The sequence below is a fragment of the Babylonia areolata genome, chromosome 7 (assembly GCF_041734735.1).
Source record: "Babylonia areolata isolate BAREFJ2019XMU chromosome 7, ASM4173473v1, whole genome shotgun sequence".
NCBI lineage: Eukaryota > Metazoa > Mollusca > Gastropoda > Neogastropoda > Buccinidae > Babylonia > Babylonia areolata.
The window spans coordinates 49225920-49242874 of NC_134882.1; the positions used below are offsets into that span (position 1 = coordinate 49225920).

The 16955-nt window shown below is 40.9% G+C and overlaps 1 protein-coding gene across 2 annotated transcripts in view; it reads left to right on the forward strand.

The window, feature by feature from the left end:
- The window catches only part of LOC143284099 (phosphatidylinositol 3,4,5-trisphosphate 3-phosphatase TPTE2-like), a 76750-nt gene that overhangs the window by 36060 nt on the left and 23735 nt on the right, over positions 1-16955 (forward strand). For both annotated transcript variants that reach the window (XM_076590743.1, XM_076590742.1), the window contains exons 5-6: positions 3827-3993; positions 15252-15316. In XM_076590743.1, coding sequence (XP_076446858.1) covers positions 3827-3993; positions 15252-15316 — 232 coding nt within the window. The remainder of the gene's footprint in view (positions 1-3826; positions 3994-15251; positions 15317-16955) is intronic.

Genomic DNA, 16955 nt, shown 5'->3' on the forward strand with positions numbered 1-16955 from the left:
ATGAGAGAAACGACAAGTCTAGATGTTGCGTCAGTGGACAGATATTTCCAGACGGCACTGATGCATCGCAGTTGATAGTAGCAGGACTGACATGTCTGACTGGTAAATTTTTGCATGGACTGTATTGTCAAGGACAACACTGAGGTTCCTGACTGACGTGGAAAGAGGGATGGATGTACTGCCAAGTTTGATTGTGTCAATTGTGATGGAAGACAGTTTTTGTTTAGTTCCTATGATCATTGCTTCAGTTTTGTCCACGTTCAATTGTAACTTATTTTGAGTCATCCAGTTTTGAATGTCCAGGAAGCAGTTGGATGTTTCTTGCAAGAGTGACAACAATTTTTCAGGGGTATCACTCTTCTGGAGTTGAGTGTCATCAGCCTAAGAATGATGACTGATATTATGGCGGTTGATAATTTCAGCGAGAGGAGCAGTGTACAGTGTGAAGAGCACTGGGCCTAAAACAGATCCCTGTGGGACTCCATGTTTGATTTTAACGGGTTCAGATTGGAAATGATCAACAATGACAGACTGGAATCGATCAGTGAGATAAGATTTGAACCAGTTTAGAACAGTACCGTTGATACCAAATGTAAAATGAAGACGGGAAAGAAGGATTGAATGGTCTATCGTATCAAAGGCGGCTGACAAGTCGAGAAGAGTGAGAAGGGAAATTTTTCCTGAGTCGGACGCTATCAGTAGATTGTTCAGAATGTGGAGGAGAGTGGTTTCGGTGCTATGGTCAGCGCGATAGGCAGACTGAAATGGGTGGATGAGATTGTTGAAACAAAGGTGGTTGTTAAGCTGCTTGAGGACAGCTTTTTTAAGGAGTTTGGACATGAATGGAAGATTAGAAACTGGTCGATAGTTTTTCAAAATGTTTGCGTCAAGGTTGGGTTTCTTCAGAAGAGGCCGGACGATTGCAGTTTTGAAAGTGGATGGAAACGTTCCAAGGGATGAGTTGACAATATTTGTGATTGTGGGGAGAAGATGTGAGACACATTGGGAAAAGACTGAGGCTGGTATAGGATCGAGCTCACAGGATTTTACTGTCATTTCTTTTAGGATTTCATGAACTTCTGTTTCAGTCAATGGATTAAAGAAATGGAGAGGAGTGCCACTGAATTGAGGATCAGGATGAACAGGTTGGAAAGACATTTGGTCTAAGATGGTACGAATATTTTGGACTTTGTCGAAAAAGAAAGAGGAGAAGACATTGGGGAGTTCAGATAAAGTGTAGGCAGAAGGAAGAGGAGTCCTTTTTGCAGTTCCGAGAAGATTTGACATGACAGAGAAAAGAGATTTGGTGGATGTGGCATCGGGAACTTGAGAAGAAAAGAAGTTTGTCTTCGCTGTTGAGATCATATGTTTGACTTTATTTATTTGTTTTCGGTATATTTTATTGTGGACTTGCAGTTTTGTTGATCGCCATCGTCTTTCCAGTTGGCGACGTTTGCGTTTTGCAAGTCGAATGTCTTGTGTGTACGATGGGGCGGAGGGTCTGTCAGGGAGCATGCGGGTAGTGGGGGGTGCATGTTCATCCAGCAGTTGAGAGAGGACAGTGTTGTAATGTGTGGATACATCGGTAAGGGAAGAAATTTTGGAAAGGCGTTCAGCAGCTTGAGAAGAAAAAGTGTTAATGTTGATGGATTTCAGGTTGCGACGAGTAACAGATTTTTTGGTCAGCCACATCAGTTATCATCTTTCAAGGTACATCTTCCACATCACATGTCTCACTTAAACTATTATCAATGGTTTCTCCAGTCAATGGGAAACCATTTACAGCTTAGTCTTTTGTGAAGGACTATGACTCTCAAACTAGGAGGCAAAATTGCACTGGCTCTTAGTGCTGCAGCCTTGTGGGCTAGTTGGCCTTTGGGAACCATCCCAACGCCGACTGTCCTAAAACCCTCTTGGCCAAGAGAGTGGGGATGTACTTGGGCAAGACACTCTCCACTGTAATCAAATTCTAGCCCAAATAGTCGGAACAGCAGTTGCCTCCTCTGCTGTTCTGATGGTCATAGTCGGACATGACTGACTATCATATACCACTTAAAGACTGTGGTCTGTGATGGTGCTTGCTTCCCAAAACAGTCCAACAAACTTTGGAAGCATTGCTGATAACTCTTTCCCAGGCAAAAGTCATACAGCCTCATAGCTCGAAAATCCTGACTCAGCTCAATTTCAGCCCCAGGTGGACCATCACCCTTACCTGACATTTTGCCGTCCTGAACACAAAACGGTTTTATATAGCAGAGTGAAATTTGACTTTTGCCGATTACTACATTGCTTTATATAATGACGTGATAATGATTATTGTGATGTCAATTGTTCTTCCCTGTTGCATCACTTATTGAAGGGCCCTCATATTTGTGGTAAAGATTCCTAGAACCAAGGACCGTAGTGTGTAAATGATTGGAAACCATGGGACTTGCGTCTCTAACCCAGTGTAGACGACCTGGATTGGTGGCCAGGTGGTAATGCACCCAACTAGGAAACGGGTGTCCACAGGTTCAATTTTCATCTTCGGACAGGTTTTTTGCTCCTCTCTCAACTTTCCCTACCATCTAAAAAAAAAATATATATATATATATCTCCATATGTATATTTATCTGTCTATAAATCAATATTTGTATATGTTGTGAATCCTGCATTTGATGTCCCCCAGTGGGATGCAGGGGGTTTTCAGTAAAAATTGCATCCCTGCCTTCTGGAAGACATGCTAGAAATTTCTTCTCTTCCATTGCTCTCTTTATTTCTTCCTTTTTTCTTCCTTCACTGTATTCTCCTTTTCCTGCCTTCCCAGTCCATTCCCTTTTCTCTTTTCAGCAGTCTATGATCTACGATCTGTGCTGTTTTGGTCTGGCGATTAGGTTGTGAAATTGTGAACCCTGGGATGGGCACTAGCTGTTCTTTCTGTAGCGCTATGTGCCTCTATGATCTTTTTATGTATTTTTTGTACGGTCTTGAAGTACTGTTTTTTCCTTTTTAAGTTTTTACAACTTTTTGTCATCTGGGGATGATAGATTAAGCGGAATGGCTGACATACACAGCACGGCCTAATCTTATTTGCCCAAAGGTGCTGAATGGTTAAGATAATGTGTCATGAACTGTTTTGTAGGTTTATCTTGATTGTGTGTGTGTGTGTGTGTGTGTGTGTGTGTGTGTGTGTGTGAGTGAGTGACAGTTTTGTTTTTAGTAATGTTGGACTTTGTGTGGTTTGGCAGTCCTGATATTGCCCTGTGTGGCTGGCTGGACTATTAGCAATAATGATAATTATAATGCATTTGATGATGTGAACTGTCTGCCTATACAACTTTTATGCACCTTGTCCATTGTCATAAGTTTGTCTTTTTTGTTGTGTGTGGGTCAGTCTGTACATTTGGACACTTCCTTCAAACTGAAACTGGTCATTTTTTGGTGGTACTGACTTCATTAAATGGCTTTTCTTTTCCTATATGTTGAATATGGATGGTATTGTTTTGACTGAAAAGAAAGGACATTCTTTGTGAGGGAGTTAACAAATTGTTTAGCCCTCTCAGCGCCAAGCCTGTTTCACACTCTGTGACAACTATTCGCCAAGAGATTTTAGGTCATGGAGGGTCTTCACTAAATATGAAATGACTATTGATATTAGTGTTTATAATCTATACTTTTCTGAAAGGAAAATGAACACACAATCCAACTACCACAATTTCACATGAAATTAATGGCACACATGGAGGTAATTGCCGTCCTTGGGAAACGGGTTGGAAATTTCCATCCTGGGACACTCAAGAGGTCAGCAGGCTTGGGACAGTGTATGGATCAGAGTGAATGGTTTCAGGCTGATCGTGATTGGCCGACTGGTGCGCATCGTCCGCATCGCCCGCATCGTCTACATCGCCTACACCCAGCGCCGGCACGTCACCCAGGCAACCAGACAGCTGGTGTCACAGAACAAGCGACGCTACCAGAAGGACGGCTTTGACCTGGACCTGTGCTACATCACAGGTAGTACCATTGTTTTATCTTTCTTTTTTTGATGAAAGGAGAAATCAGGATGCTTCAAAGTTCTGCTAAATGGCCAGGACAGATTCAGCATCCTGGGAATACTTTCTTTACTTTTTTTTTCTGTTTTTTTCTTTTCTTTTTTTTTCCATCTGTCTTATTCCCTTTGGCATGCTCCAAAATTTTCAAGGCCATGCAACATGAACCCCCCCCCCCCTCTCTCTCTCTCCCACTCTCTTTCTGGAGGTTTGGGAGTACTTGAGTATTCTGGAGAATGGTGTGTAGAATGATCGTAATAATGAGTTTACCCTCTTCCAAATCTGACGATTAAGTTCTACTGTTCTCTGGCACTACTAAAGCTGGCTTGTGCCAGACCTTTGTACTTGGTGTTAAAACTGATGTAATTTTTGACATTAAGTTTGCAGAGTCTAGATATTTCTGAGTATTGTTGCTTAATGTGTCTTGTGTCAGCTGGAAAAATTTGGTATGAACTACAGGTCTGTGAGTAAAGATTTTACTTGTTATTTCAAGTGTGTGTAACTGATGTGTGTGGGGGTTCACTGAGCCAGCCAGTGAAGATCCCGTGTGCAAGTTTTCTCACCCACGGTGCACTGGTGAGTGTTGTTACTGACACACTTGGGAAAGGGAGGGGTGGCCAGGGCCGGGGGCATAATATCTCTTCGGTTTTAATCTGAGACCGTATATTATTTGATAATAATAACAATACAAATAATGATAATAAAGTGGTGTAAGTTGTTGAAGTAACAGATGGCTGTATGTCATTTGGATTAAGGAAGAAAAAGTAGAATGAATATGTTACTGTTGTAGCAATTAATTGTTTGTATATCAGCGTTACTTGTGTATAAATGGAGGTTAGGCGTGGAATCAATTAGTCGAAGCAACAAGCAGTTGTCTGTCATTCTTATTTGTGGAAAGTAGTTGTTGTTTCAACAACAAATACTTGTTTGTCAATATTATCTATTCTGTTTGTGTTAGTTTTATTTTGGGGAGTCGATTCCATCAAGATGGATCAAAGTGATCATTCACTATCTGAACATTTAGAGCATTTAAATTTCTTATGCAGACTGTGTGGGAGAAGGTCCAAGAGATCAGAAAAAGATAGGAGCAAACTACAGAAAACATGTGTGTCAGTGTTGCTTCAGAAATCAACACGTTTTTCAGCTTGAATGTGTTGGAAGATATGGAGGGAGTGCACTCAAACTCGATCTGTGCTTCTTGTTCCACAAAGCTACAATTTCTACCAAAACATGAAAACGCATCCACAACAATAGCCCGCACGTCAGCAGATATTGAAACAATGTCATATTTGTGGTGTCACTTTGACCCCAGTGTCCCAGCCAGCCAGTGTTCAGCTTGTTCACATTTTCAACAGCAGAGCAAAGAGCAAAGGCAGGCGACCAGAGAAAAAACCAAAAAAAGGTTTCAGTTTAAGACCAAGCCCCCAATCAGACCATCATCCTGTTCAAGACGTTTCCTTTTCTGTCAGCTTGGATTCCACTTCAACGCCCGTTAAAAATTAAAAAGTTGCATCTAAACTTAGGCGAGTTCGCTCTGGTGTAGATAAAGCACTGTCTCCATTCAAAAATCACATTCTGAGGCCTTTGAGTCATCTGAAGGCACCATTGACGAAACCAGAGGAAAGGTATTTCACAAAATGTGCCAACGTTAAGCTGTCAGAGTCCAGAGATAGAATGACCATAAGTGCCAAACTGGTGGACAACCACTCATCTTCCAAAAAATAACGAAACCCCGGAAAAGATCAGCACAGGCCCCAAGACCACTGAGAAAGAAGAGAGCAAAAGTTATGAACAAAATCTGGCTGAATGTATCTGGAGACACGGAGCAAGATGCATCCAAGCAACAGGGCACAGAACTGAAGACAGCATGTAAGGCACAGAAACAACAGGTCCTCAGTGTGGTCCAGTGTCTGTAACAGCAGAAGAAGGTGCAGCAGCGCGTTCAATACGAGGCATCAGTTTGATGAAATACAGAATGCTGAAATGTCTCAACAGATGGCTTGGGGTACATTACGCCAGTGAAAAGAAAGAAAAAGCAGCACAATTGAAAGCACAGCATGCAGGAGTAGAAGGCCAGATGAGAACTAGAAATTTGGAATAAGGATGCAAAGGAGATGGAGCTGGTTTCAGCACCTTGTGCAGGAATCAAGAATGTCACCAAATTGCTGGATGATTATGATAGTCAAGGTCGACTGTCATGGCATGATGGCAGCATTCCAGAGGACGAAATCTGGATTAAGATTGGCAGTGATCATGGTGGCGCGTCATTCAAACTGATGCTCCAAGCAGCAATCCTAGTCAATGGCAGTTCAAAGTTCAGTACTAGCGTCTTCAATATTGCTGAATGCAAAGACACTCCAGAGAATCTGAGAAGGCTACTTGGTCCATACAAAGACCAAATCACTGAACTTGAGACCATGCAGTAGAGAGGCAAACAAACACATGTTTTTGTCTTTGGGGATTATGAGTTCTTGACCAAACTGTATGGCTTGTCAGGTGCACAGGGAATCCATCCATGTCTGTACTGTACAGCAACAAAATCCGTGATCCAACACCCCCCTGAATGCAATGAAGGAAACACAAACTAAGGTCAGTTGCTCAAATCAAAAGCAATTACAGGAAGTATCGCTGTGCAGGAAAAAAACAAGAAAAATGCACAGCTGTACAACAATGTGGTCAGAAAACCAGTATTAGACATAGACCTGGAGCAGGTGACACCACCCTACCTTCATATCTTGCTGGGCATTGTCAAGACACATCACAGCCTGTTGGAAGAACAATGTCATAATTTGGATGAACAGCTAGCAAAGTCAGTCGCCAGTGATAGAGACGGTACCAAATTGGACAGCTTCTCTGCACCATTTCAGAAACACGTCATGGACATCAGGAAGTTCAGGGGGCAGCAGAGTTATCTGAAAAATCTCAACTGCCAAGCAAAACGCAAGAACAGCAAACATTTTCAGAAAAAGATTGAGAAACAAAAAGAAGTTATCAAAGAAACAAAAACAAAAATGACTTCATTGCCAATTCGAAGTGGGCCAATTGCTGCAAATCTGGACAAGACTCTGCAGGAAAACAGGTTCTACCCCCAAGCTTACCACGCAAGGGCATTGACCGGAAACACCTGCAACAGATATTTGAAGGAACACATGTACAGAAGTATCTGTCAGAGTGTCATGGACAAGACTGTTGAGGTCACCAAAAACAAGGACATTCAGGAAAGGGCCAGAGTTATCTGCGGTAAATTCACTCTTCTGAACTCTTTTTTTCAGATGTGCATCAACTCATATCACACCAACAAGCCATTTGTAAAGATGAGGTTGAAGACATGGAAACATCAACCCAAAGCTACATGGCATTTTACAGACAAGTCTTCCCCAACGCTGCAGTGATTCCAAAGCAACATCTGTTGGAACAACACTGCACTCCCTGGATCAGAAGATGGGGAACAGGAATGGCACTGTTAGGGGAACAGGGAGGCGAGGAGACACATGCCACTGTCATCAATTTGTTGAGGAAAATGTGGGGACTGAGGAGCAAACAACAGCAGCTTAAGACTCTCTTGACAGAACAGCTGACAGTTATGGCACCCTCATTACAGAATGTTTTCTCAGCCACAGAACAAAGAGTTGTGATCCCATGCACACACACATGCATACTCGGGTACACACATGCACACACAGACTCAGACTCACACAGACACAGACACACACACACACAGACACACATACTCATGCACACACACAAGCACTCACACACACATTCTCTCTGTCTCTCTCACCTGTGTCTGTGTCTTTGTCTGAGTCTGTGTCCAGTGGAAGCAATTAAAATCTGAAGCAAGTAATGCTCCCTTTGTGTATGATCAGTGGCGGTGATCTGTAGGAGTCCTAGCCTTCATTGGATTTATGTGCCTTCAGTGGATTTCTGTGCTTTCAGTGGATTTATATGACGTGATAAAGTCATAGTGATTCATGTGTTTCTAAACACCCTACGAGGTCCGGCACTGTGACAGACTTCACCAGCATGTGTGACTGTAAATACTGTGTTGTGTTTTAATTCACTACATATGGCAGACACTGATACTGACTCCTGTGATACCAAACTCAAACCTACAAGAGATTACATTCAGAAACGTTTTACGTGTGACAAAGATGAACTGGCTATTTGGAGAAATTGTCTCTTTTACCGGTACTGTGCAATCCAAGAGGACGAAATAACTGTTCAATGCAATGACTACGATAACAACGGGACTATTCTAACTCCATCATTGATTCTTATTACTGTGCCTCCGTCACCAACTATTTCTAAGTCTGTTCTTTATGTTTTCCATAAATCGACAAAATGTATAACAATAACATTTTATTTTACACATGGCTCTGGTGGAACTTTACTTTGTCAAGGACAGTTACTTTGTCAAGGAATGAACTGTCCATCTTGGGATAAAGAAGAATGTGAAATTCTAAAAACAGTTGTGCTTGATTTTCTAAGGGACCATAATGTTTATGAATTGTCAAACTCACTTTTATGCACACCACTGTCATTCATAAGTTCTTTCTCCGGCCTTCCTCATTTGTCACCTCCTGTGACGGACTTGACTGTAATGACCATGGAAAATGTTTCCTCTACAGACAAAGGTTTCCCTTCATCACCCCAACAGTCCCAGCTCTTGAGCAATCCTACTTCAAAAACACAAGACAATGTGGTTATCCTCCCCCCAACCCCACCTGTGGCCCCCACCCACCCTTCTGAACTGAGTGACCAAACTCCTCCCCAAAAGACCACCCCTGATGGGAAAAGAACCAGGAGTCAAGTTAGACGTTCTCTGTGCCACTCGTCACACGCCCGCGCTGCTCCCAGTCCGCTACTGGAATTGAAAAGGAGAATGTTACAATTAGAAAAAACAGTGAACTCTCTTACTCCAAGTGAGGATTTGACTCAAAACACAGTTACTTGTTTGATCAATGATGCAATGACTGTTGTGAAAAATGAACTCCGTGTTTGTATTTCAAAAAAGGTTGATGTGCTCAATACAGAAATTGAAAAATTAAAATCAGTTGTTTCAAATCTTGAAAGCAAAAACAAAGAACTCATAAAAAAAAAATCATTCAGTTAAATCCCAGTTGGGTTCTCTCCAATCAGAACTGAACAGAAAGAAATACAATCCAGTCAATCAAGCAACAGTTGATACTCAGACCCCAATAGACCATGTATGTCAACATTAAAATGTTATTTCCCAAAATGATGTTGAAATTCAAACTGAAAAAACACAAACTCTTTACTCAAGGTTCAGAAACCGAAACACCAAATAGTGATGCAAAGCCCATCAGCACAGATAAACAGTCACACAGTGATGTTCAGTCAGTGATGGTCAGAAAGGAAATCCAGCAAATAATGCAGACTGTTTTACCCCATGACAATGTCACAATCCACGAAGACATTTCTACTTTCAACTCCTTTGCTGTTCTTGCTGATATCAGTGATAATGACAAAGAACAAATTCATTCCACAGAGTCCCAGCAATCAAAACAAATATTAACAGACAAACACAAGAACCCACCAGAAAATGTTTCAAACCCCTCTACCAGAGATGTTTTGGACCATAAAAACCTATACCAATAGCAGATCAGACTCTCCTCTGAATTCGTTTCCACATGTCTCACCCCCGTCCTACCCCCAGAGAGTACCAAATTCTAGGGAATATTACTCCTTACCATTCAAACAAAACCAAGAGCGTCATCCTGTTGGTCAGATATCAGAACATGCACCCCAACCCCTGCAATCATCTTACCATTTTCCACCTCTCATTCCAAAATCACAATGAGATGAACCCCCGTTTTCCATGCCTCCCAATCACCCCCATCAGTTCCAATATTACAATCACCCAAATCAAAATATCACCACCTCATGCAACAGTAACCATGGAGCTAATATCCGTTCAAACACCTCCCAAAGACAAGAAACGGGAAATCCTGCAATGCCTGTGAATTATGACACATACACTGACAAACTATTTAAGATGGCATCAAAAATATTGTCATTCCAACAACACTTCCACCCCCACTATTATGGTACACCTGTGTGAGTTTTCTCATCAACATAGCCCTGATGAATTATGACCTTAGTGGTTGGCTTGGCTATAAACAACATAGATTGATTTGATTTCTCATCAATATCATCTGTCTAACTGGGTGTTGTTATACTAAAATATAAATTAATATATACATATAATATATTCATATATTTATATATAAATAGCATTCCGGTATACAAATGTACATATACAATTATGTGAATCATGCGTGTGATGTGTATAGTTCTGCAAATGTTCACACGCTCGTGCAGCAAGTGCGTGGGTGCGGTAAGTGCACATTCGCGTGAACGTTCATGCGTGTGTGTGTGTGTGTGTGTGTGTGTGTGTTCGGACACACTCGTGATCTCGTAATGCACTTGAGGTTGTCACAGTTTGCCGGACCAAAACTATATTCAGCGCAAAATACGTGAGTTGTGCGGACGCAGTAAATATTATTGACCTTATTACTCGTTGTATTTGAATTGTATTCTGTGTGACTTGTTATTTGATGACGGTAAAAACTTGGATATATAATTGACCTAATCACTTGGTGTATTCGATTGTATTCTTTGTGACTTGTTATTTCATGGTTGTTTAATCAGTGGTTAAGTATATTGTACACTGTACTTTTGGAGGTGCCTTCTGGTACTTCTTGTGTCCTTTACTCCATTGTACCATTGTATCATAACATTAACAGTCATCTTTGATACTGTTGTATTCACTTTTAGTTCCATGACTAAAACACTCAATGCTTGGCCAATATCCGATGGTTTTAAAGTAGGTTTTCTGCATATTAATCATATTATCAACAAACTCGCTGATGTATCCCATGTCCTTTCAAACTCCGGAAAACAGTTTCACATATTCGGATTTGCTGAATCAAGACTAACAGACCATATACAAGACTCTGATTTACTACTACCAGGCTATTGTATTATTCGTAATGATCCAAAATGTTCTAGAGAAACAGGCCTTGTTGTATATGTTCAACAAAACATTAACTTTAAACAAATTGAATCACTCAAAACTTATCAAGTTGAATCTGTATGGATCGAAATACGCTTTAAGAAATCAAAACCTATCCTAGGTTCGAAAGGTATTGATGGTATAGATGGAAAGATATTAAAACTCTGCTCCTATAATTGCCGAAACACTTATGTCTATAACCAATGTATCACAAAAAAGATAATTCCTAAATCTTTTAAAGTCGCGAAAGTAGTACCCATTTTTAAGTCAGGAGACTGTACAGACCCTTCCAATTACAGACCAATTTCAATCTTAATTTTGTCAAAACCTTTAGAAAAACACATTAACAAACATATCCTTAATCATTTCAATCACTACAAATTATTTCATCCAAATCAATCTGGTTTCAGGTCCAAGCACTCCTGTCATACAGCACTCACTAATTTAGTCGAACAATGGCTCACAAATATAAACAATAATGAAATTACTGGTGTTCTCATGGTGGATTTTATGAAGGCATTCGATGTGATAGACCGCACTCTTCTTTTGAAAAAACTAAAATTATATGGCTTTTCTGGAAATACACTTGAACTCATATCTTCATTTCTATCAGACAGAAGACAAATTGTATCTATGAATGAATCTCAATCCTCTTTACAGTCTATCTATTATGGAGTTCCTCAAGGTTCAATTCTTGGTCCAATATTGTTTTCTGTTTATATAAATGATTTGCCTCTATCTATTAATGCATTATGTGAGATGTTTGCAGATGATACAACAGTACATACAAATCACACTACAATAGACAAAGTGTACTATACTCTGCAACAAAGCATTAATGACATAGTTAGATGGTCCAATTTAAATCATATGCGTCTCCATCCAAAAAAAAAACCCGAAATGTCTCATACTCACCACCAGACAGAAAACGCCAAAACTTTTCACACAACCTTCCACCCTTTTCCATAAATGGTCAACCAATAGAAGAAGTTGATAATCATAAAATTCTTGGAGTCACCATTGATAACAACCTATCTTGGTCCAGTCATTATGTCATTATGCAAAACTCTATCCAAAAAGATTTATCAGCTTTCCAGAATTAAACATTTTCTTGATTTGCATTGTTGAAAATTATTCTTTTTTGCTTATATTGAATCAACACTCTGGGATTCAGCTAGCGATAATATACTAAAACCTTTACTAAGTCTGCATAGACGAGCTCTTAAATTAATCCTTCTGAAATCTTCTTCACTGACTGCTGACGACTACAGACATTTAGATATTCTTCCCCTAAAGCTTAAACTTGAATACAACAAAGCACTTTTTATTTCTAAAATCATGTCTAATTATGTTCCATCTTTGAGAGAGAGATTTCCCACCACGCTAGTCCGTCAGACCAACAAGATTAAGATCCCCATTCCAAGAGTAGATCTGTTTAAATCCAGTCTCATTTATTCAGGCTGTTTATGGAACAATATTTCATCCAATTTTATTGTTCAGAAAAGCATTCAAGAATTCAAAAAAACATTACCATACACACCTTATGGACAAATATGTCAACAATCCTACTTAACTTGACTTTATCTTATTGAATACGCATATATAGTTTAATTGTATGTCTAACCGCTATCGCACTGCTTAATGATATACAACCACAATCAATGTCCTGCATACTTTTTTTTTTTTTTGGGGGGGGGGGGGTGGGGATGAGGGGGGGCTTGGGAGGGGCTGTGTGTTTCTTGTTTCTTTTTGCGGGGGGGGGGGGGGGGGGGGTGGGGGGTGGGGGGGGGGTGTTGATCTTTTTCCTTCATAATATGATGTTTGTATCAGGATTATGTAGATGTGCATGTTTAGATTAGTATGTGAATGTCATGTCCTTATTTCTTTATCTCTTTGCTACTTTGTGGATGTTATGATTCATTTTCATTTTCCATTTGCCTTGAGGGCTGGATGAAAAAAAGCACATGTATGCTTATTCCACTTCCCTCAATAAAAAAAACTTCGTTCGTTCGTTCGTGCTCGCTCTCTCTCTCTCTCTCTCTCTCTCTCTCTCTCTCTCTCTCTCTCTCTCTCTCGTGAGCGCTCGTGCTTTCTTGATTATCTTTTGACCCTTTTGGGTTTTTTTCCATGTGCGCCCATGGGAAATATTTTGGAATACAATTTTACTCACTCTCTCTGTCTGACTTTCACTCTCTGCTTCTCTCTTCTCTCTCTCTTGTGTGGATCTTTGTGTGTGTGTTATTGTTGCTGTCTTTGTCTTCATGTAGAGAAAATTCACATCTCACATGCAAAATAATGTGTATGCATGATAGTGTATCCATGTATCACTGCTGTCCAGGTCTGTGGCATGACATAGGCAAAATGTATTTGGCACCCATCTGTGTGTGTGTGTCCCTTTTCTCTCTTTGTCTGTCTATATCTCTTTTCAGTCATTTCCCTGTCAGTCTCTCTATCTCTTTCTCCCTGTCTTATGCGTCTAAATGTTGGTGTCATTGTTGCTGTCTTTGTCAGTCATAATAAAGAAGAAAACACGCATGCAAAACAACTTGTATGTGTGATGATGTACGAAACTATGTATCATTGCTGTCAGGGTCTGTGGCATGACATGTGGCAATATGTGCGATGTGTGATAATTTGTAAATATGTCTCCATCATCTGCCTCCATCTTCCTATCCCCCTCTCTCTGTGTCTCTATCCTTTTGTTACGGCTGTTCATACTTACTGACATGTGTGTCTCATGATATGGTTCCAAACTTCACATACTCAAAGCAAGTAGTATGCAGTCCATTATTAACTTTCTTCTGGGATCTAAAGACCTGAATATATATATATATATATATATATATATATATAAATTTAGCTCGTGCATTCTGTGTGTGTGTGTGTGTGTGTGTGTGTGTGCTTTCATTTACTTTATCAGGAACTTTTCTGTTTTTGATCACATCAATAACAAGGATAATTTACCTAAAAGCATCACACACACACACACACACACACACACACACACACACAATATATTATACACTACACTACATTACATAACACACTTTCCAGCCATTTACTGTTATGTGAAAAGTTAGCAGTTGCCTCGGTACTTGGTCAGCACTTTCCATGCGTGTGTGTGTTGATGAGTCAGTTGTGATACCATCTTTGCACCATGTGCAGCTACATGTGGCGATGCGTGGTGTGTGGCTGACTCTGGTGCTATGTAAATAACACTATGTGGTTCGTGGGATGTGGCAGCTGTGCTATTCTCTCGCTAAGCATGCTTACAGACTGACTCTTGCAGACACAGCGGGCACAGTTCAGAGTACTGGTCAGACAGTGAGATTGCACTCGTTTTGATTTCTCATCATCCGACATCATGAAGTGCGGAATTCTGAACTAAATGTTTTAGATGGAACTGTCGTGATGGGGCAAACTCTCCACATAGTGAGCTATAGAATGCCTCCCATGAAACAATATGTGTACAGTTTCAGTTTCTCAAGGAGGCATCACTGTGTTCAGACAAATCCATAGAAGCCACACCACATCTGCTAGGCAGATTCCTGAACAGCAGCTTAACCCAACACGCTTAGTCAGGCTTTTAGTGTATGCATCTATCAGAGTGGATTTTTTTTTTTTTACAGAGGACAAGACTACCATTGTCATGGGTTCTTTTTCACTGCACCAAGTGTGTGCTTCACATGGGACCACAGTTTATCGTCTCATCTGATTGACTAATGCTCTGTTTGATTTTCCAGTCAAGGGTCTGATAGCCATGTACAGAAACCCTGTTGATGTAAGTCAACGTTTTGTGGAAATTGAATTGTTGCAGATTACTTAACGCCTTGAGTATGCTCGTGAGAGAAGTCTGTCGTCTCACTGGGATAGAGCAGAACTTACAGGTCAGGATGTCAGTAATCATTCTTTATTTTCCAGTCAAACTTCGGAGAAAGGGCAAGAGTGGGATTCAAACCCAGACTGTCACGGACAATACAAGTACAATAGAGCATAATGGCACACAACAGCACATTAAACATATAAGATAAGCATAATTTGTTTTTCTTTTTAACAGATTGCTTATATAAGTATTTATCAAAATCGCATATGGAATCAATACTAGGGTGCTCATGAAAGAAAAAAAATCTTTTTTTTTTTATGAGGGAGAAATCTGAATGTAATTGTATGTTTTTGTGTGCTTTCAGAGCGAATGATTGCCATGTCCTTCCCCTCCAAGGGTCTAATGGCTGTGTACAGAAACCCTGTTGATGTAAGTCAACGTTTTGTGGAAATTGAATTGTTGCACATTACTTAACCCCTTGAGTATGCTCGTGAGAGAAGTCTGTCGTCTCACTGGGATAGAGCAGAACTTACAGGTCAGGATGTCAGTAATCATTCTTTATTTCAACGTGTAACTCTTGGGTTTGTATTACTTGTATTCAACAAATATATCACTTAAAAGTACTCGGAAAGTAGCAATCACACTTCCAACATTTTTGCCACACCGATGTTATTTCATCAAAGTTCAGCAGTTATTGGGTTAAAGGCAAATTGTGGACTATTTATTACTGTAGTAAGTCCTCTGCTTGGATCATGTGTGCGTGTTTACTTGTAGTGTGAGCCAGCGTGTTTCACTTATGTTTCACATATAGAATAATGCTTGAAAGGAATGATAGAGTATGTAGCCAGTGCCTTAGTAATACAGGCACATTGCTTTTTTATATATAATTTTTTTTTTATTCAATTTTACACAAAAGCAACAAAGAAATGGGAAAAAACTGTAGACACAACATACCAAGAACACTTCAAAATAAAATGACATAGAGGCACATGAAATACGGCTGCATACATCTATATTACACACATGCACACTGCTATGTTTTGGCTCATATGTGTAAACCAGTCTGTGTAGTAACCGTGATTCAGTTGTCTGTGTGTCTGTCTGAATGGACACACACACACACACACACACACACACACACACACACACACACATACAGAGTGGTTCATCCGTCGGGATCGACGAAGACCATCTAGTCATCCTGGGGGTGGGTGGGTTGGGTTCTGTGGGTGCACAGATGACTGGTCAGGCCAATCCGCACCTGGAAGGTTCTGACGCAGTGTGGACAGGGGATGGTGGCGGCCATCAGGGACTTGCTGGCACTGCTTTTCCTGGCCTGTCTGCGTTGCTCTGCTGCAGCAATTCTGTTGGCCTCACAGGATTTGGTGCCGTTGTGGACAGCTGAACGCCACTTTGGTCTGTCCATTGCATTCAGCACCCATGTGTCATGGCTGATGTTGAAGGCCTTCAGAGAAGCTTTCAGAGTGTCTTTGAAGCACTTCTTTTGGCCTCCATGGGAGTGCCTGCCATGTTGGAGTTCGCCATACAGCAGTTTCTTGGGGAGCCGGTGGTCTGGCATGCGAACTACATGGCCTGCCCAGCGCAGCTGGGCCTGCATCAAGATGGTGCAGATGCTGGGCATGTTTGCACGAGTGAGCACCTCTGTGTCAGGGATTTTCTCTTGCCACTTTATGCCGAGATGTTTTCTGAGGCTGGTGGTGTGTGGAAGTGGTTCAGCTTTTTGGTGTGGCGTTTGTAGACCGTCCATGATTCACATCCATAGAGCAGTGTGGTGAGAACTATGGCCTTGTATACTTTGAGCTTCATCTCCAGGGTGATGCCTCTCCTGTTCTAAACGTTCTTATGGAGTCTGCCGAAGGCAGCGCTGGCTTTGGCAAGTCTGGCATTCACCTCGTCGTCGATGACAACTGTGCGAGAGAGTGTACAGCCCAGGTATGTGAACTTGTCCACCGCGTTCAGTCGTTGCCCGTTGATGAAGATGTTTGATTCAACGTAAGGCTTTCCTGGAGCTGGTTGGTGCATCACCTCAGTCTTCTTTGTGCTGATT